The 27,732-nt window shown below is 54.6% G+C and overlaps 9 protein-coding genes across 9 annotated transcripts; 6 read left to right on the forward strand and 3 right to left on the reverse strand.

Moving 5' to 3' along the window:
- N657DRAFT_202876 (uncharacterized protein) lies at positions 1 to 489 on the forward strand. The gene has a single exon (XM_062786200.1). It carries the CDS (start codon positions 136 to 138, stop codon positions 394 to 396), a length of 261 nt encoding a protein of 86 aa, XP_062651054.1. The 5' UTR covers positions 1 to 135; the 3' UTR covers positions 397 to 489.
- Positions 490 to 629: 140 nt separating this feature from the next.
- Positions 630 to 3,338, forward strand: N657DRAFT_661463 (Metallo-dependent hydrolase). Its single transcript, XM_062795096.1, has 4 exons — positions 630 to 1,156; positions 1,213 to 2,298; positions 2,363 to 2,778; positions 2,830 to 3,338. The coding sequence occupies exons 1-4, from the start codon at positions 846 to 848 to the stop codon at positions 3,243 to 3,245; spliced, it is 2,229 nt and encodes a 742-aa protein (XP_062651055.1). The 5' UTR covers positions 630 to 845; the 3' UTR covers positions 3,246 to 3,338.
- A 1,264-nt stretch (positions 3,339 to 4,602) lies between these two features.
- N657DRAFT_677927 (uncharacterized protein) lies at positions 4,603 to 6,296 on the forward strand (the record flags this gene model as incomplete). Its single annotated transcript, XM_062796026.1, has 3 exons — positions 4,603 to 4,643; positions 4,698 to 6,023; positions 6,131 to 6,296. 3 exons carry the CDS (start codon positions 4,603 to 4,605, stop codon positions 6,294 to 6,296), a joined length of 1,533 nt encoding a protein of 510 aa, XP_062651056.1.
- A 2,779-nt stretch (positions 6,297 to 9,075) lies between these two features.
- Positions 9,076 to 9,849, forward strand: N657DRAFT_677928 (uncharacterized protein; the record flags this gene model as incomplete). Its single annotated transcript, XM_062796027.1, has 2 exons — positions 9,076 to 9,088; positions 9,152 to 9,849. 2 exons carry the CDS (start codon positions 9,076 to 9,078, stop codon positions 9,847 to 9,849), a joined length of 711 nt encoding a protein of 236 aa, XP_062651057.1.
- Positions 9,850 to 11,694: 1,845 nt separating this feature from the next.
- Positions 11,695 to 15,300, reverse strand: N657DRAFT_653551 (uncharacterized protein; the record flags this gene model as incomplete). The annotated part of the gene is made up of 2 exons (XM_062794418.1): positions 11,695 to 15,072; positions 15,283 to 15,300. The coding sequence occupies 2 exons, from the start codon at positions 15,298 to 15,300 to the stop codon at positions 11,695 to 11,697; spliced, it is 3,396 nt and encodes a 1,131-aa protein (XP_062651058.1).
- Positions 15,185 to 16,273, reverse strand: N657DRAFT_203204 (uncharacterized protein). The gene has a single exon (XM_062786202.1). The coding sequence runs from the start codon at positions 16,154 to 16,156 to the stop codon at positions 15,404 to 15,406; it is 753 nt and encodes a 250-aa protein (XP_062651059.1). The 5' UTR covers positions 16,157 to 16,273; the 3' UTR covers positions 15,185 to 15,403.
- A 5,087-nt stretch (positions 16,274 to 21,360) lies between these two features.
- N657DRAFT_611763 (P-loop containing nucleoside triphosphate hydrolase protein) lies at positions 21,361 to 23,958 on the forward strand. Its single transcript, XM_062790372.1, has 3 exons — positions 21,361 to 22,320; positions 22,373 to 22,453; positions 22,511 to 23,958. The coding sequence occupies exons 1-3, from the start codon at positions 21,538 to 21,540 to the stop codon at positions 23,894 to 23,896; spliced, it is 2,250 nt and encodes a 749-aa protein (XP_062651060.1). The 5' UTR covers positions 21,361 to 21,537; the 3' UTR covers positions 23,897 to 23,958.
- On the reverse strand, positions 23,781 to 24,240 carry N657DRAFT_641261 (uncharacterized protein). The gene has a single exon (XM_062792109.1). The coding sequence runs from the start codon at positions 24,162 to 24,164 to the stop codon at positions 24,006 to 24,008; it is 159 nt and encodes a 52-aa protein (XP_062651061.1). The 5' UTR covers positions 24,165 to 24,240; the 3' UTR covers positions 23,781 to 24,005.
- Positions 24,241 to 25,071: 831 nt separating this feature from the next.
- On the forward strand, positions 25,072 to 26,638 carry N657DRAFT_203423 (tubulin-domain-containing protein). The gene is made up of 3 exons (XM_062786204.1): positions 25,072 to 25,178; positions 25,251 to 26,041; positions 26,100 to 26,638. Exons 1-3 carry the CDS (start codon positions 25,158 to 25,160, stop codon positions 26,491 to 26,493), a joined length of 1,206 nt encoding a protein of 401 aa, XP_062651062.1. The 5' UTR covers positions 25,072 to 25,157; the 3' UTR covers positions 26,494 to 26,638.
- Positions 26,639 to 27,732: the final 1,094 nt, after the last annotated feature.

Genomic DNA, 27,732 nt, shown 5'->3' on the forward strand with positions numbered 1-27,732 from the left:
TCTCTGCGCCCGATCGCAAATGCATTTCTGTTCTTGACGGGAGAAGGCGCAGTCAACTGCCACTTACTAAGGTATTGTTGCGCGACAGTTCGGGGCTAGCAAAGCCTTCGACAGCGACAGGAAAGTCTTAAGGTTATGAAATTTCATCCCTCCCGGGCATTAAGCGCCGCATGTACCCTGAGTAAAAGATGCACCCTGTTTTCTGATCTCGCAATCCTGGGGAGAACTCATGCTGCTAGTACACGCTATCGAATTGGATTTGTGGGATTTGTGTCTTCGGCCCTGACGAGGAGGTCGAGCAGCCAAAGTGATAAATTGAGGCTCCCGTCATCAATCAGCCGTGACATCCGAGGGCTCCGTGTAAGGCAAAAAGTGAGGATAGTCCATCGACGTTGACACCACTGTAGAGGATCTGCAAACCTGCCTCAGATCATTATGACCCGCCTCATGAGATGCATTGTGCCGGTTCAAAGGAAGTTGAACCGCGAGTCAGCCTTATAAGGAAAAGTGGGCCATCCCATGTTTGCAGTTACTCAGGGGCAGCGCACGGACAAAAAATGGAGCCAATCAGCCCGTACGTTTCCTTTGGACTGCCAAGCCACAAGGTCGGAGTTGGCCTTGCAGGGTGCCGGCGCAGTGTCACGCCGGAATGAGAACCACGATACACCAACAGCTGCAGCCTCTGGCGCCGCAGCTCCCATGCGAGATTGCCTAGGTCGCCTCAGTTCATCGACGTCTGAAGGCTAAATGAAGCCACCGTCAGGCACGACATGCCAACAGGAACCCAACCCATAATAACTTTGCACTCAACGCCATCCCCGTGATACCGTCTCGAACTGGATCGGATGACCCTCGCAATCTTACCCGGGCCCAGCGACTTGACTGTGCCGCCAACTGTCATTCCTCATGCTGAGAACCTACGCGCGCTGTTGCTCGTTGAATGCTCGCCCCGTGTCCGCCGTAAAAATTACATCGTCAATCGCCCTTTCTCTCAAATCACTTCATCCGCCGTTACTCGGATAGCTGCCACACGCGGCAATCTGTGGAAGGGCTCATTCGCCGAGACATGGGCAGATCCAACAGCCTGGATGCGGCTGACTCCGACCAAAATGTTCAGAAAATTTCGGAAGAGCCCCAACAAACGCTCTCGGACATTGTCAAGCTAACCCGCCGACGCCGCCTGCTCCAGCTCATTGCTAACCGGTTCCGCAGCAGCCCTTTTGAGAAAAACGAACAGCTTGCCAAGAAGCTCGTCGTCGGGGATGGTGTCGTGGAGGAACGGGCCCAGGTTGAGTCCGAACAGCCAAAGCAGGACGGAACCATCGTTGCCCCACCCACTGGCATGCCCGTCGAGGTTCAAGGGAGTGCTTTCGTGGAGGACATGGGTCAATATGAACCTGAACTGCCACAGCAGGACGATGTCATGGCTGTTCCGCACACGGATAAGACACCCGAGGTGCCAGGGGGGGATGCCGGAAAGGACGGGAGCAAGGTTGTGCCGGAACAGCCGAAACAGGACGATCCGGCCATTGACAAAGTCCTCGAGGTTCCAGAGCACTTCCTTTGCGATCTTCGGGACGTCCTGGGGAAATGCCAAGTCTCACTGGAAACTCCCTTTGAGCTCTCTGGGGAGTTGGATGGCAAGCTCGTGTCGTATTCCGAAGACAAGGTGAAGGAATACGATATCCTGCGCCAACGAGGCACCCTCCACGAAGGCTCACTGGGTTTTGACTATGCCTGCACCAAGAAGGCAAGCAAAACTGAGATCGCCGCCAACGAGGTGCTGCAACATCTCAAGAAGAACGACATTGCGCGCTTCTACAACAAACGTGACACCGAGAGAACCGGCTATGGCGGCCAGAAGCACAAACGCTTCTATGGCGACCACTTCCTCTCTAACGTCGACCTCATCGAGCAGACGCAGCTATTCGCCCTGTGCCAGGCCATGCCCAAGGGTGCCCACCTGCACATTCATTTTAATGCCAACTTAGTGCCCAGCTTCCTGCTGGGCATCGCAAAGGACCAGGAGCGCATGTTTATCTGGAGCGACACCCCCTTGGTCCATGCTGAGGCCTTCCATCTCTGCAGAATACAGTTTAGCATAATGAACGAGGCTGCAGTGAAGGAAAGGGGAAGAGGGAATCCGTTTGACGCCACGTATGGAAAGGGCCAGGTGATGCAGTTCAAGCAGTTCCTCAAGGCGTATCCCGGGGAAGAGGAGGCGGCCCTTGACTGGCTGCAAAGGAAGCTGGTATTTCAGGAGGAGGAAGCCCACAACTTGCTACAGACACAAACAGGGTTAGTCTGCTTCGTGGCGTATTCCCGATCTCCCTCTGCTCGGTCGCACTGACGATGACTCCAGTGCATGGGAAAAGTTCAACGCAAGGACGCAGATGATGAAAGGCCTCTTCAACTACGAGACAGCATATCGAAAGTACACGCAGCAATGTCTAAAGGAGTTTGCTGCCGAAAACATCCAGTATGCCGAAATCAGGCCTAATTTCATGTCATCAAACCAAGTCTGGAAGGACGACGGCTCCTACCGAATAGACAACGTCGGCATTATGCGCCTGATCATCGAGGAATACGAGAAGTTCCAGAATGGCGAGAATGGCGAGGACGGCGAAAATGGCAAGAAGGGCCACAAACGGGACGTTGTGAAGGGGCTCAAAGTCATCTACTGCACACCTCGCTCCTTCGACGAGAAGCAAGTCAGAGAGGCCCTGTTACAGTGCTTCCAGTTTAAGATGGATAAGAGGTTTTCGAAGTACATTGCTGGTAAGCTGGACATATCCAGAACCCCCTAGTTCGGACACTGATCACGTACAGGTTTTGACCTAGTCGGGGAAGAGGGCGAAGGCAAACCGCTGAAATTCTTTAGAAAGCAATTCCTTCAATTTCAAGCGCTCTGCAAGGCCGCCAACACGGAGATCCCATTTCTGTTCCACTGCGGCGAGACGCTCGACATTGGCACCGACACCGACGGGAATTTGATGGACGCCTTATTACTCGGAGCCAAGCGCATCGGTCACGGATTCGCCCTGCCGCGTCACCCGTATGTCATGGCCAAGATGAAACAGCGCAACGTCTGCGTCGAGGTCTGCCCCATCTCCAACGAAATCCTCGGCCTCACGCCGCGGATCAGCGGCCATTCTGCATATAGCCTCTTGGCGAACAATGTGCCATGCACCATCAGCACGGATAACGGAACTCTGTTTCGGTGCGTTCATATCGCCCTCTTCTGACCTGATACTGGCTTGGTTGCTTACCATGCTCCTTCTACCCACAGATCCCGCCTCTCACACGACTTCTACCAAATCATGGCCGGCAAATCCGACATGACGCTCCACGGCCTTCGCCAGCTGGCCGAGTGGAGCATCGAGCACTCCTGCATGGAGCCCGAGCTGATGCAAGAGGTTCGCAAAGCATGGGAGGAGAGGTGGAACGAGTTCTGCGATAAGATCGTCAACGGAGAGTTCACCATCAAAGATGACGCTGGCAGCATGGCCGCCGAGGCAGACGTCGGACTTCATAAGCCTCCTGTAGGGCCATCCAGCCTTTGAGTTTCATTCAGGGAGGAGAGCGGAGTCCCGATGGGAACCTGGTGGCGACTTTGCTTCCGTTGATACTTCCCTCGCTCCTTCTGATGCGCTGGGGTTTTCTTTGGTCTCATGTCGGTTCTGATGAGTTATGACGGACACAGAATACTTTGTTCTTTTCACAAACACATGCGATGAATAGAGAGGGTCAAGGGTTGTCTGATCTTGATTTCAGACGATTCTCTCCTGTGGCTTACAGAAGGGGGCTGGATTGGTTTTCGGGCAGCTCGGATACAGAAGGAGACGTGATGTAGGGAGCTCGTGTCTTGAATTTCAACATCCCCTTCTCGCGCCTATTTTTCTCTTTGTCTCCTCCTTTTTCTCTTGTTTCATCCTTGACTTTTTTTCTTTGCCCCTTTTTACAAGTCGCCTTCAGCCGCTTCCATTTATTTCTCTCAACCAAGAAGGATTTGACGCAGAGTGCTCAGAGCCTTGCGGGGCTCGGTGCCTGTGTAACCCGACGATGCTGCAGGGCGTTCTCTTTCTATCAGTCATGGATGTTCAACTGGGCCTCGCTGAGCCGTGTGATAGCGCTGGCGAACCACAGCTCATGGGGTCGCAAACCCCCTGTCGGTACAAGGCGCCTACCCACTTGAAATCTCCAGGGGCTGCAGAATCCATCTACTCATGGTTTCCACTCTTCTCAAGTCTTATTCTGAGAGTTATTTGAGTCGGTTTGATATCCAACAAAGAAAAGAGAGATATCGCCCTTCCTGTTTACGTCTGCTCTCCTTATAAATCAAGCTCGGTACTACGTACCTGGTTTGTATTTCCTTAAGACACACTACTGCGACCAATCTGCCTACGAGAAGGGCTATTGCAACGCCAGCGAGCGCCAAGAGATCGAGCTCCCGTCAGCAAGACGACTCTCGGACAAATCGAAGGAGCTCAGGAGTCTTACGAGCCGTCGTCCCGAAGTCAGCCCCCTGAGGGACGGGGAGCCGCAACAGGGGAATAACATATTCTATATCCCCGCTCCTTGCACCTCCTCTCCTTCCTCGACATGGCGGAGCAGGAGGCTGGCCCCACTGGTCCCTTCGCATGGTAGGTCTCCATTCGCTCCCATATAGCAAACCACCTCCACTGACAACCAGACAGGTTCCCCTGGGGCCGCCAAGACCTGCCGGGCTGGCGTTTCGATGTCATCACCCTGCTCGCCGTCATCGGCGAGTCGTCGGTGGCCGAACATGCCCAAACGCTAACCGCCTCTTCCCTCTGCTTGCTGCCGCGCATCATCCCGGCACCGCAGGCTCTCCTGCGCCCCGCCCGTCCGCAGCGCATGCCCGAGTACACGGCCAAGATGGCGGGAGTTTACGGGGGCGTCGTGCTGGACACTGTGGGGTTCTTTGCCAATATCATGCACCCGCTTGACGACCTTAAGCCGTTTGCTTTCAAGGTGTTGGAGATCAAGCATACGCACCTAACGGCGAGGCGGCCAGTTGCTGTGAGTGCCAACGTGAAGAAAAGGTTGATTGCGAGAGTGACCGACGCCTTACAAACGCTGTGGGGACGTATGAGAAGGAAGGAGGAAGACGAAGCCAGCAATGGCGGACCTCATGTTCACGTCGCCCCCGACGCCGACGCTGACCCGGAGCGCGGTCAACACCCCATGGTCCCCATCTCGACCTCACCTTCACCTCCACCCGATCCTCTCACCCCTCTGCCCCGTACCCAGACTCTATCCGAGCGGTTCAGCGACATGCTCACCAACCCAACAATGGTCAACTCGGAAGAGCGGTACGCGGTCCCGCCCGCGTACTACTCGCCAGTACACATCCTATCCATCTTCTCCTTCCTGCTCACCATCACCATCATCATAGCGGCTGCCATGTGGAACGACGGCACGGCCATCGTCGCCATAGCCTGCATCGCGCTCGCCGGAACCGTCGTCTGCTACGCCTCGCTGTGGCGGCCGATCCTCATGAACCGCCGCACCACCAACAAGGTGCCCCGCGGCGACGTCGTCATCCGCACGCGCGAAGGCGCCTTTCTACTCATCAAATGCACCGAGGAGGTTGCGCGCGAGTTGTACTCGGGCACCGAGGAGTGCCGGTACGTGAGTACGAAATACCACCGGGCGTTCATGGGGCTGGGCATGGTGCTGCTCATGGTGTCGGTGGTGCTGCTGGGAAACTGCATGTGGAATAGCCAGGTATTTATCGGCTCGTCGTACATCCTGCTTAACGGCCTGTACTGGCTCATGGGGCTGCTGCCACAGGAATATTTCTGGGATCTGGGGCGGTACGACGTGAGGGACGTCACGCCCGAGGATGCGAAGTGGGCGGACGAGACGACGTCGGATAATCCGCGGGAGGGCACGCCGAGCTTCACGAGGACGCTGTGGTACGCAATACGCGAGACCAAGCATGGCGCTTGGGTCGAGAGGAGCGGCGCGATGCCCGGGACGGATCAGTGGAAGGAGTGGTAAGTTCAACCGAGTTTCTCTTGACCCCGTCATGTGTGTTTTGACCGTTTGAACCGTTTCCGGATTGTCCCGGCTTAAATTTCGGAGAGCTGACACTGTTGATCAGGTTGAAGGAAGCGGTCGAAGCAGCGTGGAACAACGACCGTACGTGGGAGGCGGTCAGGAGGAAGAATGAGATCATGAAAGATACATTGGACCCAACGTCGCCGACATCACTGAGGCACCCTGCCGATAGAGCTGAGCAACGGGCGCCGTTGCAAGAGGTTCAATAACCGGACGGATGCGCCCCGGAGCGCGCCGGACAGTTGACATTATAGTGTGGTATCTTGGTATAATGTGTGATTCTGAGATTGGTGAGAGGGCACTGGACTGTGTTCGATTGATGGTGTACAACATTCGGAGTTGGTATTCAGAAATGTTCCTCGGACAGGCTTGATTTTGGATGGACTGATGATACGCAGGGTATTGGGGAATAAGGGATTTGGTAGAGTTACTGGTGTAAAGGCTCGTATGGCCAATGTCGGCAGTAAGGTTATTGAATTGGCAGGTTCAGTCACATGCCGAGTCCAAGCCTCATCTTCAGCCATGAGACGTTGCCAGTCCCCTGCTTTCATGTACAGCAACCAAGCCGGAACGGGAGACATTTGACCGGGCCGTTCGGGACTCCATGGTGCGTCGCGCGAGTCCGGAAACGGGCCCGGAACAGGCTCCGGTCAGCGTCGGCATGGCTCGGAAACCAACGCCAACTGTAACTCCCGACTCACCAACCAAGTCTCCTCACGGTGTTGCTCTGGTGAATTGGAGAAGCCGCCCCTGCAAGCAGCCCTACCTCGCCTCGTATTGCAAAGACCACAGGCCACCGATGGATTCCTTTCCAAACAACGCCAATATCTGGTCGATGCACAAATGCCTCAAACTGACGCCAAGGAGCGTGCCCAAGGGCTGTGGGTCAGTCTGGCCGATTGAGTCAACTACTCAATTGCAACATCGACATCTGCTTTTCCAATTGAGCTTTTTGATTCGACAATGCAAAGAGACCCTGTCCGTCAAAAAACTGCTGAAGACTGTTGTGCTCCGCGACCAATCGCTTGTCCGAGGGAAATATGGCGATCGTAAACTGGACATCTGGTGGCTGAGGCCGTGCACAATCGATGTGCCCGGTACGAATAGGGCTGACGGCTCAGAACAGGAAACTGTCTGGGTGCCCACAGCGAGATGCAAGAGCAGGATTCTGGCCTTGGTCGTTGGCACATGGTCGGATCGGATGGGAAGAAGAGCCAATATTCGCGCAGCGTTTCGGCTTTCACGGCCCTCCGTAACGTTACCCGCCCGCAGAACGATCAATGTGTACTAGCCGGTAATTACACTGGGAGTTCAAGTTCGCTTCGCAAGATCTTGCGTGTCCGATAGGTAGTGAGGACGGGAGCCGCGGAGGCTGGCATGGCGACGACCGAGCGACCGAGCGACCGAGCGACCGAAATTAGGAATTCGTGGCCTTCTCTCCATCAAAGGATGCGATGAACGTGTCCATCCGGACCGCCCTTGTCGTCTGGCGAACCTGATCTGTGCTTCTCTCCAAGCCATGTGGCCAGTTTCCGTTGTGCACCGAAATCTCGAAGGCCGCGCGCAGCCGGCCGATGTCCTGCCTGCTTGAAGCTGGCATTGTATGTACATGTCGCGCCCTTTGGAGGGCTGTTCCGTGCCGCCGGCGTAAGCCCGTCCGAATGCCCTCGTAGCCGGAATTATCGTGTGGGGATCCTCTCTTCGATTCTCGTCTTATTGGATGAGCTGCCGAAGATGGGACATATTGGTGGGGCAGTGCTGAACCTGGATTTCCGGCAAACGGACGGCTACAGAAAACCCAAAGCCACGAAACAGGCACAGAGGTAGGTCGCAAGGCGAATCGACCTTCAAATACCCTGGTTTACGCTCAAGGCCGTCCGCAGAAGGTAGAGGGTCAGACTCAAGATTTGCAATGGAATGTATCTCCAGAACTTTGAAATCAAGTCCACCAGTTCCGCGCTCTCGAGATTGTCTCAACGCAACTGTTTCTTCTGCCTTGCATTTGCGATTGTGGGAAGTAGTAGTGGGTGTGGGGTGATTTCTGGAACTGGGACGCGCGGGAGGTGTGACTCACACTTTCCGTTTGCGGCTGCCCGCGACACGCGACCAATCAAACGGCGCCGCAACCTGGGAAGGCAGTTCGCCTGGCTCCGTGCCTTGCTGCGGACTTTTGCTGCCTGATTAAAAAGACTTCCGCCGCCCACTTTTTCGCTGCTTTCTCTTTCTCTCCTCCAACCCCAAAACTTCCCACACAAGAACACAATACGCATCGAGGACATCCATCAAGATGCGTTAAAGCACCCCACCTTCCCCGGTCTCCCGACTTGCTCCCGCAGGGTCGTCAAAATTTCTTCCACAAGTTCTAACAGCTCTCTCCCCTCTCAACCCACCCCTTCAGCTCTTCCTGCAAAGGTTGAACTGAACTTCAGCACTCTGCTTCCCAGCTCGCGCTCAAGTTCTTCTTATATTACCGCCGCCATTCCCGGCCAAGGCTTTCCAGTCTTCACCACGGATTCAAATCAGTCAACATGGCTTCCCTCCAGTTCCTCGAGTCTGCCGGCACCATCCGCGCATCAACAGCAACTTCAGCACCTGAATCTGCCCCCCAATCAACAGGACTTTGTCTTGTTCGATCAGCCGATCAAGCAACACCGTCAACCTAATCGCCCTGTCTCGCAACCTTCCACCAACGGAGGTGTAAATTTGAATCAGCAACATCGTCACCAGCCGCTGTCCCCCCAGCAGATTTCGACCTCGCCGTCTCTGCCGAATCAGCGTGTTGCTAGCATCATCCAGGCTATTGGGCACCAAACGACTTCTTCGGCATTCACCAATCGGTTTAGCTCCCTTGCGCAGAACCAGCATCAGTTCTACGCTTCATCTGCCCCCGCCTCATCAGTCGCTTTGAACTCGCAGAAGCAGAACCGGACCACGCGCCCGCCTGTCCCCCTGTTCTCGCAAAGCACTGGTAACATACCACGAGGCAAGATGAACATCCAAGGTAAGCACTGCTCTGGCACGCACTCCCTGCCGGCGCGATCACAACGCTCACGCCGGACGTCAGATCTTGACTTGGACGACTTCACCACCTTTGAGGGTGGTGCTTCGGCCACGGCGTATTCCTCGCCAGCCCTCCAGAGCGTGTTCGACCTGAGCGGCAGTGCTTCCAGCTCGACAACCAACATGGGCACTGTTTCGCCGCAGGATCTCCTAATCCAGGAGCCGTTCATGTCAGCACCCAACTCAACAGCTCTTACCGCCTTGACGTCGCCGTCCATTTACAACGAGTCGCCCGAGTTTGGCGACTGCTATGATGTGTCTCCCAGTTTTGGAAGCGGCGATTTCGACACTGGCTCGACTGACGCTTGGTTCCCGCTGTTCCCTCCGACTGAGCCCCGCGCAGAGACTGCTTTGAAGCCTACCGGCGCTGAACAGTCGCCCGCCTCGAAGTCGGAGGACCTCGAGGTTGCAGCGGCATTGGGCCACCGTCGCAAGTCCTCTGGTGCCTCACCACCTTCAAGTCGTCCGTCCTCGATTGCTGGGGTTAACTCCCGTCGTCGCGACAAGCCCCTACCCCCCATCATCGTCGAGGACCCGAGCGATGTGGTTGCCATGAAGCGCGCCCGCAACACTCTTGCTGCCCGCAAGTCGCGCGAGCGCAAGGCCCAGCGTCTTGAGGAACTTGAGGAGAAAATTTTGAAGCTCGAGGCTGAGCGTGATCATTGGAGGAACATTGCTCTTGCGCATGGTGCAAATGAGTAAATCATGGATGCTTTGCGGTTGCTTTGCTTTCTGGAATGACATGATATCCCTCGATGATCGCTCAACATCGAGGAGGGGTTTCCCTGGGCTTCTTTCCGTGACATTCCTGTCTTAGTTCAGATGCCTGCTGTCATATGATTGAGCCTGGGATTAGCGTATTCTTTCTATTCGCTTAGGGTGGTACAAAAGATTTCATTTTTTCGTTCACTGTTTCCCAATGTGTGTGTAGGACGCGGATGAATGGCCTTGATTCAACTATCTATTTAGGTTCGGATATGCTTGCGTAAATAGCTTGCCCCTGTGCCGTGCCAAAAGTTCATGTCGATGCCCCGTGTGTCGGACAAAGCCCTCGTTTCTCGGCTCATGGCCCTTAAGTGTATCTGTATCTACTACCCAACGTACCCACCCAAGCAAGCGCCCTTGAATGTGTCCGGAACCAGACATTCTGGCGATGAGTAGGCACTCCAGGACATGGTTGTGTGATGGAGCATGTTGTCCCATCCTGCCTTCATGCTCAGGTACAGGCGACTACAAGTCTGCAATGAGATGCGAATTCAGTAAGCCAAACCAGATTGCCTCATTTAAGTGCCTCGGTCACTTGCGGCCTTGCCATAACAAATACATACACGTGTAGATCATCACAATCCTGACAGCCGAAGCATCTGAAAATCTGCCCATTTTCATCACTAAGAATTCTATCCTTTCCTATATTGCCCTAATCAACAATCATTAATTACTTACGTATCCGGGAAGCAACACATGAACTCTACTAAGTGAAATGACCCCAGCGCTGTGACAATGACACGGAAAGGAGCATAACGTGCCGAAGTAGACAGAACCCTTGAATGAAAACGAAAGTGATGAAACAACACATCATACAGAGAGACAACACCAGAAAGCTGCCAATTGCAGTGTCTCACGACAGGTGCCCAGCCCAGGCCGACCGCAGCCATGCTTGTAACCTCTCAACATCCTCCTCACTGGCGAACTGGCACCTTACGCAAGGCTCCCTCGCCCTGTCATCGTCCGTATCACCCGTGCTCTGTCCTCCATGTTCCAGGCAGAAAGCCAAGCACAGTACAAATGTCAATAAGAGAAAAGGGAAACAGTCGGCATTTTGTGTATCCCCCAAGGCATCGCAAACCACCATGAACAGGAGAACCAGAACAGGGAACAGGGGGAGCAGGTAAGGAAAGTAGCAGTCCATACACACAGAGACACACATATTGTGCGCCATGCTATAAACCAAGCCATGCCATGCTTATTGTGCCACTTGCCATTATCACAAGTCCAGTTCAGTGCGGTCATCGATCGATATTTGTAGAGAAAAGGGGTTCAAGAAAAGAAAAAAGACCCAAACCAGAAGAAAACAGCCGACTGAACCATCAGCAGCAGCTCTGCCAACCAACCGACAATCGATTGGGCTCTCCTCACACCTGCTCCACCTCATCAGCATCGTGTGCTTGCATGCATACCAGCTCGTTCCCTCTTCCACTCGACTGACTTGCTTTGTCTTGGCCACCCCTTTTTTCAGTCAATCCACTTCAACGTCACCCGCCAACCATGCCGGAAGCTACACCAGACCACACAATGCCATGGCAATGCAATAAAGAAAACAGTTCAGGTAAGCGTAGTTCTTCCTTCTGTACGTTCTTCTTGCTCAAAAGACCAACAACTCTCCGTTATGCAAGCAGCCATGCCCGTGAACATTAGGAGGAGAAATATTCGTACATATACAGTGGATTGGGATATCGAGTGCTTTTCTTGTAGAAAAAGAACTAACAAGGAATGAAACCCAACTTGCTCGATGGGGTTGTCGTGTCAGTCCGACGTCCATCTGATCTGTCAGCTAACAGTCATCATCTGCATGCGCGGCGACTCCACCGATGCTCTGCTCAAGATCGAGGTGGTGCTGTGACTGTTGGGGAGGCGTCTCGGCGGGCTCGAAGCCGGTTCGACAAAGACACGCGTAAACGCGGGACTTCCGTCAGGGTTCTGGTGACGAGAGTGCCGTTCGCGCCGGGGCGTTCCGGCGGGGCTCTGCGTCAGCAACTCCGCCCTGCGGACGGCGTCCGAGAGCGAATCACGGAGCTGTCCGGCTCGCTTGACCAATTCCTGGAGGCTGTTGGTGTCGAAGAAGAGTTCCGTGTTGTGGGTGGGCTTGGGCGCCGGGCTCTTGACCCGGTCTGAGGCGGATTTCCGTTGCTGCTTCATGGCCTCAATCACCGTGGAGATGATCGTGGAGTTCCGACTAGGACTCGAGCATCTGCTAGGCGTACGCGGTCTAGCAGGGGTTGTCGTTCCCTCGGTGAGCGGCCAGTTGCCAAAGATGTCATCTTCAGGCGAAAATACAGATCGCCGCCGGGGGCTATGCCGCTCCCGCACCACAGCTGTTTTAGACATCTCAGGCTCTGGGAACGCGAACGGGTCATCTGTATGGTCGAAGAAAGGGCCATCAAATCCTTCTTCTTGGAAGCGATCATCGACCTTTGACCGGTCCAAATCCATGGACGACTTGGCCCAGCTCAGGTCATCATCATCTTCCTCGTCCGGGGACGCCAAAGCAATGATGCTCTCCGCCTCTGCCCACTTTGTTGCCATCGGCCCTCGGAGGATATCGAGCTCTTTGCCATGCCGGCATAACCGTTTGAGATCGTTGACGAGCAGTGACAACTCGCGGATCTGGCCCGAATGGGCTCTCACGCTTGGTTGCGTCGCCTGAATGGAAGCAGGGACCACCATAGAGAAGCTCGTAGCCGAATCCTTGCCTCCAGGCGAGCAAACCGCTGCTTCTTCCCCATCAAACTCGAAGTCATCATCCCAGTCCTCGCTGGCGGTCTTGGTCCCCAAACCCCAGGTCCCAAACTTGGGCGCCGGTTTCGAGCCATCCGTAGGATCAGGGACAACTGGCACACTCTGGCTTCGGATGTGGGCAGCACCGGGCAACTTCCGGCTCGTGGAACGGCCTCCCCTCAAGTCCAACTCTTGCTTCCCGTGTACCGTCTTGGGCCGCGGCATGTCGGTGTCAAACTTATCATGGGCTGACGGCTCAGACCAGTCGAAGATGTTGCTCCGGGGCCTGTCGCTCATGCTGTCCCCCCCAAGACAATGGCTCCCGTTGCCACTGATGTTCCGGAGGGCGTGTCGTAATGTGGGGCTGACGCGGCGAGAGTTGGTCGAGCTCGGGGGTGAAAGATGGTTGCTAAGGGTATTATCGTCATCTCGTGGCCAGTCATCATCGTCATCATCGTCAAAAGATAATCGTCCAAAGTGGCTGTCGGCCACGGACAAGCCGTGCGCAGCGTCAAACTTGAAATTATCGGGGTGCCGGCCCTGAGGCTCGAACTCGGCCGCATCAACGAAATGTGCGGGCCTGATTGGGGTTGGGATGCCCTCGTCTTCCTCAGTAATCTTTGTTTCGCCATCCCAAGAGCGCCCGAGCATTTCTTGGATCGACAGTCGCTTGGCCCTGCCATTACTCGCGGTGCCAGGGGGCGAGTCATCAAACATGGACTCTAACGGCGTCTCGACGGACCTCACTCGGCTCGAGGAAGCCCCAGTGCGGAAAGAGTCATACATGCCATCGCTCCTGAAGTCGGTGTCCTCATCGTCCCCAGAAGCAGCGTCACGTGCCGATACATCCGAGCCGGCAAGAGTCGCAGACCGCTCGCCCGAGGGTCCTCGGCTGTGGGTAGTGGTAGAAGAGGCTTGCGAGTAGTTGATGGGACCATGAACGGATCTTGAGGGGCCTGTTGAGGGAGGTGTCGGGAGCCCGATGCGCGTAACGTCGATGTTAAAACTGGACAAGCGGTTAGAGGGTGGCAAGGGAGACGATGAGTTTCTCTTGCGGGTTCGCGGCAGGTCAGCAGGTTTCGATTCCGAATCCGGTTGCTGTCCAGAACTCGCACGAATTTGTACAAGTCTCGGTTGCACTGGGGGCTGAGTCTGGTCACGCTGCGCAGCGCCAGGTTCGGGCAGATAGCGGCCTCCCCCTGGTTTTGAGTCGATAGTACTCCGCCTGGGACGCCGGGCACTTCCGGTCCTTGAAATCCACTGGCTGGCTGAATTGAAATGCATCGAAAGCGATCTCCTCGGAGGCCGATCAGACGTGGAGTCGATCGAATCGGAAGGGTCGCTGGCAGAGTGAGAGCTTCCTTGCTTTTCCTCGATAACACCCTGATCTTGGGCCATCCCGGGCCCATCTCTTTGCTCGGAAATATCGATGATATCACTCGGCTTGGTAAGGTATGCTCGGTAAACATGGCCCGACGCTAAGGACACCCTCCTCCGGGGAAATATGTTATAGAGAGGACTGTTTCCAGGTGGTAACCCTGGAACCTCTCGTCCGTATGAGGTTGAGCGGCGAGCGTGGAAGAATGAAGTCCACTTTCCTGAAGGTGGAGCATTATCTACCGCGGTCGGGAAAACTGGCGAGGTCGGCGATGGGTTGTGATTGTCCGGGAAAATAGAGAAGTCCGGCGAGAGCGGCTCGGCAGAAGTACCTTGGAGGTGGAACTGTTGCAAAGTGGCGGACCGCTGGTGACTGGTCGCAGGTCTTCGGAGAGTCAGCACCTGCGACTTGGAGTTTCGCCGTGTCATGCCCCCAACTGCTCCGTTTTGCCCGGACGTTGCTCTCTTGACCAACTTATTTGGGCCGGTATTATAGCTGGGCGATTGACCGAGCATCGGGACGCCGGAGCCGTGCGAGAGGGTTACAGACGATGAGTCTGGGCCCATGCTCGATCTCCGACTTCCATGCTGTGACAATGGCCGAAGTGACAGTCGCCGTATCCAAGAATCTCTTGATGAGACAGAGTCCCTCGCAGTCTCCGCTATGGGCTGCGATGCCAGATCGCCTGGGCGTACGAACGAGTGCCTCCTGCTGCTGAATCTGGGCGACGAGATTGAAACCCCAGTAAGCGGCCGTGGCACAGTCGTCGGGCTTGTCGGACTTAGTGGGTGCGAAGTCAAAGGCCCGGGAGCTGCGTCGGCGAGTTGGCGGAAGGAGGAGTAGGGGAAGTCCTCCGCCGGAGAAGGCCCGGAATAATAATTGGCAGCGGCGCTTGTGCTGGGGCGGGGAGGGACAGGCTGGGCTCGAAAGCCATCGTAATCGGCGGGGAATCTATGCTGGATCGGGCTGGACCACAGCATCTCGGGCTCGAGAGGCTGCCCAAAGACGAGACCGACGGCTGCGGCGGCGGCAGCAGTGCCGGTTCCCACGAGCTGCAGACCAAAACGTTAGCATCGCTTGAGAACATGGACTGCTCCATACTGCCAGAGGAGATGTGAAGATGCTCGAGGGCAGAACGTATGGCATTCTTCCCGGACTATTCAGGTGTTGGATGGAAGAGGACAAATCCAGTCCAGCCAAGCTTCCGTTGTATCCTCGGTTTGGGTTGCTGCCCAAGGCCCAACAAGGGAACTTAGACTTACACTCGGCACGGCTTGCATCCTGGCCGCGGGCGATTGAGTCTACGGCAAGCAGCCGTGGAAGATAAGAGGGGCGAACGGGAATTCGGTAATCGTGAGAGTCGTGATTCGCATCGTCAGGGCATCACAAAGAGAAGGGGACTTTTCGGGGCAGAAAATGCCGAGCTGCGAGGGTTGTGGAATGCGAAGCGCTGCAGGCGCGTTTTGCAGTCGCAGCTTTGGAACGCCCGACCGGAGAATCGAGCGACCACGCTCGACCTCGAATGCCCTTTCCAATACGGTGGGAAAAACTCGACGCAGCCGACCAATTCGAACGGGCCGGGTTCGGTAATGTTGGGGGAGAGGGACACGGTAAGGTCGGCGTTGGCGTTTCGGTCGGCGGCGCTGCGGGCAGCAGCCAGTCCTCGGCGACACGGTCCACAACAATGGCGTTGCTACTTGGTTGCCAGTCGTCTCCGTTTTGTTCTCGCGGACAAGCTGCAATTGGGTGTAGATCAGCTGCGAAAAGATGGGACGGAGCCGCAGCCGTTGGCCTGGGCACACACCTTCTCTCTCTCTGATCTGGGGAAGAAGCAACGCAGCGTCTGTTTTGCCAGGAAAACAAGCCAGAGCTTGTTCCAAGGCGCGACCTGGGAAGTCGCAATTCAGTGGACCATCGCCAAAAAACTAAGCTGAAAAGGAGGGGATGCCGCCCTGACAACGCCGTCAAAGCAGAAAAGTGAAGGCCAAAGTAGGTACAAAAAGAGTGGAAGAGGTTGGAACTGCGGCCAGAGGTAAGCAACAATAGACACAGGAGAATGTTAGTTACAGCGACCGGCCAAACCACATTCGCACTCTGCAAAATGAAACTAGAGACGGGTGCAATGACAACAACCATGGAAGGTGTCCCAGGTCAAGGCCCCTGCCGCTGGAGTGGGCCTGTAAGGGTGGAGGTCGCCTGGGCCTGATCTCGCTGGATAACGCCAGGCAGCCCAGGTTGGATTGGTCCTGGATCGCCCGTGCACCTTTGGACTGAGGATCGCCTTGACCGGGGCTGCAATCTGCTGCCAAGGTTCCAGGTTCAAGGTCCCCATTGTCTGGCTGCTAGCGCTGGACTTCCACGGAGGGGCCGGCCCAACCAAGGATTCGATTCAACAGCAACTGGAAACGCAACGGATGATGAAAGAAACAGGAGAAGGTACGGAGTGATAGAAGGCGCAGTACCTAGGAGGCAGAAATCAAAATCAGAACAGGATATTCCAGTTCTTCCAGCTGAATGTACTTGTACGAGACCTTAGAGGAGATTGGTCGCCTGATAAGGTACCTTAGAGGAGAAATGCTGACCACGCTTCCGTACCGTGCTAACAAGCGCCCCAGGCCAGTGACCAGAGATGAAGTTCAGGTCAACAAAACCCATGGTTGCTTGGGTGCAACGCATCCACGGCGGGCATCGTCCAATCTCGACAAGCTGTGCCTGTTTGATGAGAGATGCACGCTCTGCGTCCCACTTCCGCGCGTGCTGGCGCATGGTTGCTCCGTCTAGACACCATAAACAACAAGCGCAGGCACGATCACCGTAAAATTTGCTCCGCCAAAGGTCAAAACCAGATGAGAGCCAGTCATCCAGCGCCCCCAAGCCAATATTCGAACAGTGACCGCAATACACAGCGCCTCCTACGACAGCCTGCTCGTCTGATCTCAGTTCCAGCTGGTTCCTCGTCTGATAAGGCACCTTAGTCAGCGTGGCACAATTTCTGTGACTTGGAGTCTTGCCGGACATGCTTCAAACTTGATTGAACAACGCACAGCACGGGCTGAGGTGTCCCTGACTGTCTATTTCGACTCTTCGCTCCTTCAACCAGCGCGGCCGCGGGGATGCTGATGGATCTAGGTATACGGAGTACTCAGCAGCATTAAAAAATGACGCGCCGGCGCCCGATCCACTCCATCCTTCCAGGCTGGGAACAATGCAATGCAGCATTGCCAATGGACAGCTGCTACTGGAGTTGGTAGCATGACTTCCAGGATGCGAAACAATCTGACAATGTTACAGTCGGTGACACAAAAAATGCCCAACAGTCTAAATCGCACCTAAAATCGCCAAAACCCTTCAATTTCAATCAGCCACAGTACACCAAAACGCATATAATTATCTCGATCCTAGAGTATTATTAAGAAATAGTAGAAGATAGTTCCTATAAAGTTGCATTAGGTAATATTAAGAATCAATAAAATATCAAGTTCTTTAAAATCTGTAAGCCTTTAGATTTTCCACAGTTATATTAGGCTATAGTGTGGTTAGTTATAATAAATAGAAAATAACATTAACGTGTATTATCAGCGAGTGACCCATATTAGCGAGTGACCCAGCTTAAAGATTTTAGCAAGGCTGTATCTAAATATATGATAAGAAATTGATATTGCTCCTAATCGTTTTTTATCGGATTTTGGCCTGTAGCCCTGCTAAAATTGTTAAGCTGGGTCACTCGCTGATATGAGTCGCTTGCTGATATGGGTCACTCGCTGATAATATACGTTAATCAAATTATTAAACTTAGACTTCAATTCTTCTTAGTTTTATACTTATAGCTAATATTAACTATATATAGTAATATGCTAATGAGTAAGAGGTGATTGAAAACTCTATAAATCTATAGAGTATAGTACAAACTATAGTTATAGAAGCCTTATGTATTTGAGAGCGAAGATGGTAAGTTTTGCGGGAGAAACGACCGTCGGGCGTTTTTTTATGCCATCCACTGTACACTGGCGAATGATGTTGCCCGCCCCGTAAGAAGATCCAAAAAAAGCATCGGAGCCGATCGCCAGACATGCCATGCTCTTGGCTAGCGCGCTTCTAGATTTCCATTCTTCTCTCGCCCTTTCCCACTCCCTCGTTGAGATGACGTCGTTTCCTCATCTCCCCTTGAAAAACGAGTCGGGGAAAAGGGTCGAAGAGGCTCCCGGTATCAAGCGGTCAATCATTCATCTTTGTGCTCCATTTGTCGTTGCCGGTTCCGTGTTTATTACAGTAACAACCCTTGCCATGTCTCCTCTCTCCGAAACAGGGGCCTCTCACGCTTATATCAGGCTCAGCAGATGTATAATGCCGGAACAACGACTGCCAAACACGGGCACTGACAGAAAAGTCCCACGGGGCCAGCAATTTCTGCGTGACCAGCGTATTCGTTGGGGATTGGAGCCGGTCTGAACCAGACAAGAGACACATCAAAGCTCTGCGCCTGTTCATCGAGGTATATTACCTCACTATACCTGATTCAACAGACACGGACTTCGTACAGTGTGTCCCGCATATTCTGCAACTTCCCCGGGATTAGGCATTACTGCTCTATAGAGCTATTAGAGACACCCCTGGCAGGTCTCACCAGTTCACTTCAACTGCCTCGCAAAGAATTCCACCCCTCATGGAAACTACTTTTTACCCACTCGCACTTCGGCCAACCCCCTGTATCCGAGCAGCGGGGGGCGTACTTCGTACGTGAGAGAGATCTTCGGATCTCAGTCGATTAACCATCACCAACCCCTCACTCGATCAATGGGTATCCCGGCCACCCGTATTGCTTGTTTGGGTAGTGAAAAAGGGGAGAGGGCTCAAATGTCCAAGACCACCACAGTCGAGGACAAAGCACTTGACGGCACTCAGCTGCCTGGTGCCAAACCGGACCAGTTGGAAGAACTGCAAAACTTGTGCATCCAGTACTTATTAACCTGACACCGACACAGGGGCTAGACTCAGAGTTCGCCTTGGACAAGCCTCAAGGATAACTGTAACCGATGCCCTCAGAACACAGATCCTCCCGGAAGGTCTTGCTTGTCATCCTCATGCCATGCAGGAAAACAAGAACCCGAAACATTCCATTGCCTCTACTCACTTTGTTTTTTCTTCACCATATGGTTTCCTCCCAAGTGTCCGGTCCGAGAGCTGTTACACCGGGCGTCCGAACCGCAGTACAGTACGTCAGGTACTACATGCATATAGCATCCCGACGCGCTTGCGTCGTGGTTCCTGCAGTCGCTACCACCCAATTAATAAACGTGAAAGTCAGTGACTGCTGGCAAGCATGGAGGCAGTGTAGCGCTGTGCTGCAGATCAGGCGGATAGATGCCTCATACGTCTTGTTATGCTGGCCCAGAGACTTCAGGCCACGTCTTCAGATCCTGATAGGTACCAGGACAGGAGGGAATAGGTCCGGCAAGACGAGAGTCTGATCTCAGGGGAGGTCCAGAGCGTGGGGCTCGCGGTATCTTCCCGGTGTTGTCCATATATTGCCGCTCCCCCCATCACAGCTCCCACTGAGCCTGTTTCAGGGTCCAGTCGCCAACCGCTGCCTTGTGATACCGTGGGAGTTTTTCTTCTTTCTCGCCCAGGGACGACTAACGACTGGAAATCGGACCACGCCTGCCGCATTGTCTTGGGAGCCTTCTCACGATAACCCGTCGTTCAGCCTCTTTGAACTGCCACCGTCGGATCAACTGTCGATGTCCGTCTCACCCCAACTCAACGGATTACGCCAGTCTCACTTGATCAATCCCGGTAGCGTCCGGCAGCATGCTGCTTGCGCCGCATCGTCGTTACCCACATCTCTGCCAGACTGTGCACGATAAATGAATTGCTTCCTGTGTCACAGGGATCCAGCCGTCAAAAGTCGGTTGCCGTAAAGTGGTGAGATATCAAGGCCAGGCATGGGAAGCTCATCCCGCTTTGCATCAACAATATTACGGTGGCCCCGCCAACGACGTTCAACAATCCAAGGTCGACCGCCTCCACAGCAAGCCCGGCCAAGATCGTTGCCTGTGCGACACCAAGATTACTGCCAGAGTTATCCAGGTTAAGAACTTCAGCCCTCAGGGATAGGTAGCCTTCTGACAGCCCGGTGAGAGGTTCAAGCTGAGGTGTTGCTGCAAGTTACCATGTTTCCAGAATCCGTGCGCTTGCAGCAGATGTGGCCCGGCCAGTACACTCAGCCGGCTCTGACCTTTCTGCCCCTGTGAGACGCGAAACCCAAGAATAGCTTCATCCCTACAGGGTCATTTAGCTTCCACGATGAGTTCCAGGCAAGAATGGCTACACAAGAGCCGGCTTGATGTGACCAGGGTGCCCCAATTCCAGGACCACAGTGGCATAAACACTGGGCCCTGAACCCAGGTTAGGTATGGATGACGGGAGCCCAGAGAGCGCAACCAAGAGCTCGACAGCCCGGAATTCGGCCAATCTGCTGCCCGTGGTAGGGAGGAGCCAACTTTGTGTGTTTAGAATGGATTGGCTGACGAGGCGTCTCGTGAATAGGCGCCATATGGCAGCAGACGCCGGGTCTCCCGGTAGACAGTGTTCAGGCAAGTCGCTGGCCAGAGGGCCGTGCCACCTAGCGATGCCCAGGGCCGCATTGCTTTCCGTCGGCTTTCAGCGCTTGTTGAGAAAGGTGCCTTGACACTTGCCAAGCCACGGGAGCGAGTATTCCACGCAGTTAAGCAAGGCCAGGGCTGAAGAATATTTCGAGTGCTGTGGGATAAGCCGAAAATCTTCTTGGTCTGACAACGTAGGAGTGAAGTCGCAGCAAAGGCCGATCTCACCCTACAGCGCCGCCCAAGGTGCATTTGCGGATGCGATCTTCTTCCGCTTTCCAACTGAGGCCTGTCAATCATTATTGAATCTATCATGGCATTCGTAAGGCAAGCGCGCCAATGCCAGTGGCCGAGAGTGCGCCGTCTGGTGGGAGGGCCCAGCTGGTTGGATATAGAGTACTTGGTGCCTGAGATGGTAACGCGGTCCGATTGGCGATGTGCCACACGTCGACAGGGGATTGTGTGACCAGATCTCGTCATCGGAAACAACCAGGGCCATATACTTGGGGGCTCTTGGCATTGATGAGCCCTTTCGTAGCCCCCCAGTAGGCCAGCCTCCGTGGAGGTGGAGAGGTTAGTTGGACTGGAAGTGAAGCTGGGATCTGGCAAAGTCATTGTTGCAGAAGGGCATTTGACGCTGACCAATCAGCACGCTTTTTGAATGGTTTTGGCAGATGCCGACGGCTGCAAAAGGGCCGTTTTGGTCCCGCCACATGCCCGCACTGCTGAAGGTCCAAACCGACGACAAAAAAAGTACGGTACCGATCGGGTAAGACTGGACCGAAGCATAACGTGTAAACAAGTCCGATTCAATATTCCATCAGTGTGTGTGCATTGCAAAGCGGTACTTGAACAGCTAGTTTTGGACTCCCAGTTTGGTACCGAGACAACGACGCATCCCACCCGGAACCCGCCATGGAGGCCGAGATTCGAGCCGTGCTTCCGAACATCGATCCTGTGATATCCGAGTACTCAGCCGGCTATCTGACCCATGCATCCACCGCATGGGCTGATGAGGAGGAAGCATCCGGTCCGTCCCCGCTTGACGAGGCCGCTTCCACCATCACGGAGCTGCTACTCTCGGCATCCGGAAGCTATGGCTCTGCCACCCATGACAAAATCCGGAGTCTGGTTGAGAAATGGGTTAACCGCTATGCCGCCGCCAGCAACAGCCAGGAGAAGAGGGGCCCGGCCGTCAAGCGCCTCGACCAGACCATCCAAGTGAGCGCTCAGCGGAACATGTCGTCGACGTTGGCCGTTGCCACCGGCGCCGTTGACCTCGAGTCGGCCAATGTCCGGAAGGTCGAGTCCAAGGTCGACAAGAAGAAGCTTGAGAAGGCCGAGCGTAAGATTGCCGCCAAACAGAACAAGAAGACCTTCAAGACGGTCGAGTACGAGGCCTCGCGTCTGCTCAATCAGCCAGACTCAACCCAGTCGTACGAGGAGTTCTACATGGCCGTCAACCCGCTGCAGATGGGTAGCCAGGGCGGGAAATCCAAGGATATCAAGATTGACAACATTGACGTGTCCATCGGAGGGAAGAGGATCTTGACCGATACCACCCTCACTCTTTCGTATGGCCACCGCTATGGTCTCGTTGGTAACAACGGTATCGGTAAATCAACTCTACTCAGGGCTCTGTCTCGCAGAGAGGTGCCCATCCCGACGCACATATCCATTCTGCACGTCGAGCAAGAGGTTCGTGATTCCATTCTCTCTTCCCCCACAGCAGCAGCTGACGAACCCGTAGATTACTGGTGACGACACTCCGGCACTTCAGGCCGTCTTGGACGCTGATGTCTGGCGCAAGGTGCTGCTACAGGAGCAAGCGGTAAGCTACGAATGTGGGAACCTCATCTTATCAACCCCTCCCTAACTGGTGTTCTAGGAAATTACCCAAAAGTTGGCAGACATCGAGGCTCAGCGAGCGTCCATGGCGGACACCTCAACAGACGCTGCTAAACTGGACAAGGAGCGCGAGGCACAGGATCAACGTCTTGGAGACATTCAAGCCAAGCTCGCCGAGATGGAATCCGACAAGGCAGAATCCAGAGCCGCCAGCATCCTGGCTGGCCTGGGTTTCTCCCCTGAGCGGCAGCAGTTTGCTACCAAGACTTTCTCCGGAGGTTGGAGAATGCGTTTGGCTCTTGCCCGGGCCCTCTTCTGTGAACCTGATCTGCTGCTCCTCGATGAGCCTTCCAACATGTTGGACGTTCCATCAATCACCTTCCTCTCGAACTATCTGCAGGGCTATCCGAGCACCGTTCTTGTCGTGTCCCATGACAGAGCCTTCCTCAACGAAGTCGCAACCGACATCATCCACCAGCACTCGATGCGCCTCGACTACTATCGTGGCGCCAACTTCGACTCCTTCTACGCCACAAAGGAGGAGCGGAAGAAGACGGCCAAGAGGGAGTACGAGAACCAGATGGCCCAGCGTGCCCACCTCCAGGCCTTCATTGACAAGTTCCGGTACAACGCCGCCAAATCGTCAGAAGCCCAATCCCGTATCAAAAAGCTGGAGCGCATGCCGGTGCTCGAGCCTCCCGAGGTCGAGTACAGCGTGCATTTCAAGTTCCCGGACGTCGAGAAAATGTCACCGCCCATCGTCCAAATGTCCAACGTCAGCTTCGGCTACTCAAAGGACAAGAGCCTGCTTAGGAATGTCGATCTCGACGTCCAAATGGACTCGCGCATCGGCATTGTCGGTCCAAACGGCGCCGGCAAGACGACTGTGCTCAAGCTTCTTATTGGCAAGCTCCAGCCGACCAGCGGCATCATTTCGCAAAACCCCCGCCTCCGCGTCGGTTACTTTGCACAGCACCACGTCGATGCCCTCGACCTCAACGCCAGTGCCGTCAGCTTCATGGCCAAGACGTACCCGGGCAAGACGGACGAGGAGTACCGCCGCCAGCTTGGCGCCTTCGGCATCACGGGTACGACGGGCCTGCAAAAGATGGAGTTGCTGTCTGGTGGTCAGAAGTCTCGCGTTGCATTCGCCTGCCTGGCTCTTACCAACCCCCACATTCTCGTCATGGACGAGCCGTCCAACCACTTGGATATCGAGGCCATGGATGCCTTGGCCGAGGCTCTCAAGGAGTTTCAGGGTGGTGTGCTGATCGTGTCTCACGACGTGACCCTGCTACAGACGGTTTGCACTTCGCTGTGGGTGTGCGACAACGGAACGGTCGAGAAATTCCCCGGCGATGTGCAGGCTTACAAGAAGAGGATCTCGGCGCAGGCAGATTCGGCGGGTGTTGTCAAGGCTCATTAGGCTGCCAGCGCTATCATACAATGTACCCATGTACTTAAATGGTACGGGATAACCCATACGGGGTAATAGTCCCGGTTATCAGACGTATGAATTGTCCCATATGTGAAGTTCATCTGGGTTGCTGACCGTGACGATACCCTCGCAGGAACGGCAGACCGGTCTGCATGGCGCCAGTTCCAGAACAAGAGATGGGGAAAAGCAACAAAAACCAGCTCAGCACCGAGTTCGGGGCCCAAGGACAAGGCACAGCCAGGAGTCTGGGGAGCATCACTCGGCTTCACATCCGGAGTCAGCTTTAATGGCACAATCGACTTCCAAGCGATCCCTGAACATTCTGGAATCTCGTTGGCCTTGTTTGTCGAGTTTTAACTTGCAGGTTGCCCAGAAGTGTTTTCCATATTAACGTTGCCGACTGGAGCTGGCGAGGATAGCGAGTCGCGCTACCCTCTGTCCCCCCACCCTAATTTGGATACCTTAGTGTAAACAAGCGAGGACGCAGGGACCACCACAGGCAGCCAGACCTGCCCATTTCTGCTGCGATTGGCGGTGCCTGATCTCCACTTGGCAGCAGCAAGCGGTGAACGATCCTCGCCTTTTCATTTCTCGCCCCAAAAATCAACAATCTCCCTCTCCCGACCGACTTCTCCACCAACCCGACTGCTTTTCCACAGCTCGCGCTCCCTTCGACTTCAGTTCGTCCTGCAGCTTGCATCGCTTTGCAGACCAGCTTTTAACACAACCGCCAAAATGCGTGAGATTGTAAGTATTGTTGTCCGCCTCGCTTTGCCGCGACCCTGCGACGCGTCTGGGTAGCTTTTTTGGGCCCCTGATTACCCCACACATAGAGACGATGTCGTCCCACCCGCTCCCGACCGACCGCTGGCGATGGCAGCGCTGCCGTGATGGAAGGCACATAATGCTGACTTTGTTTCTTTGCTACAGGTTCACCTCCAGACTGGCCAGTGCGTAAGTAGAATCGATTCGGACTCGACATCTTATCGGATGGTGCTTGGGTGGACTGACAAGAAGCTCCCAGGGTAACCAAATCGGTGCCGCCTTCTGGTAGGTTGACCTCGAAAACAACAAATCCTTCATAGCCCAAGGCGATTAATGCTGACATCTTTGATAGGCAGACCATCTCTGGCGAGCACGGTCTCGACAGCAATGGCGTGTACGTGACTGTCGCCAATCCTGATCGATTTACGTCCTCGCTCACCGCTCCAACAGGTACAATGGAACCTCCGAGCTTCAGCTCGAGCGCATGAACGTCTACTTCAATGAGGTATGTCGACCTCATACCAGTTTACTGTAATACGACGAGGAGCACCCCTGTTTGCTGACGAGCGAAACCCAGGCTTCCGGCAACAAGTATGTCCCTCGTGCCGTCCTGGTCGACCTGGAGCCCGGCACCATGGATGCCGTCCGAGCCGGTCCCTTCGGTCAGCTCTTCCGCCCTGACAACTTCGTCTTCGGCCAGTCCGGTGCTGGCAACAACTGGGCCAAGGGCCACTACACTGAGGGTGCCGAGCTCGTCGACCAGGTCCTTGATGTCGTCCGTCGCGAGGCTGAGGGCTGCGACTGCCTTCAGGGCTTCCAAATCACCCACTCGCTCGGTGGCGGTACCGGTGCTGGTATGGGTACCCTCCTGATCTCCAAGATCCGTGAGGAGTTCCCCGACCGCATGATGGCCACCTTCTCGGTCGTCCCCTCCCCCAAGGTCTCGGATACCGTCGTCGAGCCGTACAACGCCACCCTCTCGGTCCACCAGCTGGTCGAAAACTCAGATGAGACCTTCTGCATCGACAATGAGGCTCTCTACGACATTTGCATGCGTACCCTGAAGCTGTCCAACCCCTCGTACGGCGACCTCAACTACCTGGTCTCGGCCGTCATGTCGGGCGTCACCGTTTCGCTGCGCTTCCCCGGCCAGCTCAACTCCGATCTCCGCAAGCTGGCTGTTAACATGGTTCCTTTCCCTCGTCTCCACTTCTTCATGGTCGGCTTCGCTCCTCTGACCGCCCGCGGCGCCCACTCCTTCCGTGCCCTCTCCGTCCCGGAGTTGACGCAGCAGATGTTCGACCCCAAGAACATGATGGCTGCTTCCGACTTCCGCAACGGTCGCTACCTCACCTGCTCTGCCATCTTGTAAGTCCTTGCACGATGAGTTGTCTTTGGAAGCAAATCCCGCTAACAAATGTACCAGCCGTGGCAAGGTCTCCATGAAGGAGGTTGAGGACCAGATGCGCAACGTCCAGAACAAGAACTCGTCCTACTTCGTCGAATGGATTCCGAACAACGTCCAGACCGCTCTTTGCTCGATCCCGCCGCGCAGTCTCAAGATGTCCTCTACCTTCGTTGGCAACTCGACGGCCATTCAGGAGCTGTTCAAGCGTATTGGCGAGCAGTTCACTGCTATGTTCCGTCGCAAGGCTTTCTTGCACTGGTACACCGGCGAGGGTATGGACGAGATGGAGTTCACCGAGGCTGAGTCCAACATGAACGATCTCGTCTCGGAGTACCAGCAATACCAGGATGCTGGTGTTGATGAGGAAGAGGAGGAGTACGAGGAGGAGGCTCCCATTGAGCATGAGGAGTAAGCATGGCTACTTTCACGACAGCTCGGCGCCCCTCTTTGACCATTGAGGGTCTGTTGGACAATGCTGTTCACTTGTGAGCTAGTCTCGTGGGTGAAATGATCATAGCTGCGGGTTATCGCCGCTATATTTGTCTTGTCTGAACTCTGTGTCTATGGATTCAGGCCTTTTTGAGTTTAGCGGGGGAGGTGCTGTTGGTGATATCCGTAATTGGTAGGAGCTGGGGCAGTACATTCTGACGCGCTTCAGTTGCCCCCATAGCTGTAAGGCAGAAAAGACATACACCCTCATAAATGGTGTTTAATAGTGGCCAGGAGGATTTCGCCGTCTTCCCCTTGTTGCTTGAGCGAAAGCTGTGCCGTCTGCTGACTTGTCGCTTCTCAACTGAGTTGAATGCCAGCTATCGAGACCTTGCCGGCCGGGACACAGTTTATTTAAAAAAACTAGTGCTCTTCAGTTGCTTTCCATTCCTGTTCTCGGTTTACCTCGCTGTTTTAGATCACTTAGAGGCCGGTTTCATACCATCCCGTTCCACCATCAGCATACAATGGCTGTGTCTCAAGCTATGGCTTGCAGGGAAAATATGCGCCAGTCATCACAGAACTGCTTGAAGCTAAGAAAACCAGTTGATCGGCAGAGAATCACGTAGGAGGGCCACACCCTGATTCCCGGTACATGTAGGAGGGTGTGACTACCGTATATGTCTGGGGCTGGAGTGTCCGGTGTCAACCTTCAAATGGGGCTCTCTGCCCCATCCTCCTTTCCTCTCTCTCTTTCCTGCGGTCCTTCCGTTCATTTTTGTTCCTTGCCTTTCTTCCTTCTCTGTCTGCTGTTCTTCTTCTTTTCCTCATCAACAAACTAGCGCAAGCAAAACTGTAAGGTGCGCCGTATCGGGCTGTTATGCTATCAGGCTTTAGCAACTTGTCACACTGTGGCATGGTTACTCCAGACTTGTGTGCTGTCGACAGTCAAGGACGAAGGACTGGGTCAAGTGCCGGGAAGTTTTCGGTATCTTTCAGGATTTCCAAGAGAGGAGGATGCTGCCAGATGAGGGAAATCCATTCCAGAAGTTGTGTCTTGGTTACAGTGATAGATGGGATGGGGACACAACGTTATCTGAAAGCTGGAATATGTTTGCTGTCCAACAACTGTTATCTTGGGAGGTGACCGAGCAAGCAACAGTGAGCGAGGACAAGACCCGAGGTACATAGGATCATCAATCTGACTGCTGGAACTACGGTA

Source organism: Parathielavia appendiculata (genome assembly GCF_033297405.1).
Source record: "Parathielavia appendiculata strain CBS 731.68 unplaced genomic scaffold N657scaffold_2, whole genome shotgun sequence".
NCBI lineage: Eukaryota > Fungi > Ascomycota > Sordariomycetes > Sordariales > Chaetomiaceae > Parathielavia > Parathielavia appendiculata.

What these genes read in the sequence shown, in the direction of transcription:
- N657DRAFT_203204 (XM_062786202.1), bottom strand. Translation starts at nt 16,156, where the DNA reads ATGGTTGTTGTCATTGCACCCGTCTCTAGTTTCATTTTGCAGAGTGCG.
- N657DRAFT_203423 (XM_062786204.1), top strand. Translation starts at nt 25,158, where the DNA reads ATGAACGTCTACTTCAATGAG. An exon ending in TGAACGTCTACTTCAATGAG is followed by an intron (nt 25,179 to 25,250) that starts GTATGTCGACCT and finishes AGCGAAACCCAG; the next exon opens with GCTTCCGGCAACAAGTATGT. An exon ending in CTCACCTGCTCTGCCATCTT is followed by an intron (nt 26,042 to 26,099) that starts GTAAGTCCTTGC and finishes CAAATGTACCAG; the next exon opens with CCGTGGCAAGGTCTCCATGA.
- N657DRAFT_202876 (XM_062786200.1), top strand. Translation starts at nt 136, where the DNA reads ATGAAATTTCATCCCTCCCGGGCATTAAGCGCCGCATGTACCCTGAGT.
- N657DRAFT_611763 (XM_062790372.1), top strand. Translation starts at nt 21,538, where the DNA reads ATGGAGGCCGAGATTCGAGCCGTGCTTCCGAACATCGATCCTGTGATA. An exon ending in TTCTGCACGTCGAGCAAGAG is followed by an intron (nt 22,321 to 22,372) that starts GTTCGTGATTCC and finishes ACGAACCCGTAG; the next exon opens with ATTACTGGTGACGACACTCC. An exon ending in TGCTGCTACAGGAGCAAGCG is followed by an intron (nt 22,454 to 22,510) that starts GTAAGCTACGAA and finishes CTGGTGTTCTAG; the next exon opens with GAAATTACCCAAAAGTTGGC.
- N657DRAFT_661463 (XM_062795096.1), top strand. Translation starts at nt 846, where the DNA reads ATGACCCTCGCAATCTTACCCGGGCCCAGCGACTTGACTGTGCCGCCA. An exon ending in AACAAACGCTCTCGGACATT is followed by an intron (nt 1,157 to 1,212) that starts GTCAAGCTAACC and finishes CCGGTTCCGCAG; the next exon opens with CAGCCCTTTTGAGAAAAACG. An exon ending in GTTTTCGAAGTACATTGCTG is followed by an intron (nt 2,779 to 2,829) that starts GTAAGCTGGACA and finishes GATCACGTACAG; the next exon opens with GTTTTGACCTAGTCGGGGAA.
- N657DRAFT_641261 (XM_062792109.1), bottom strand. Translation starts at nt 24,164, where the DNA reads ATGCTCCCCAGACTCCTGGCTGTGCCTTGTCCTTGGGCCCCGAACTCG.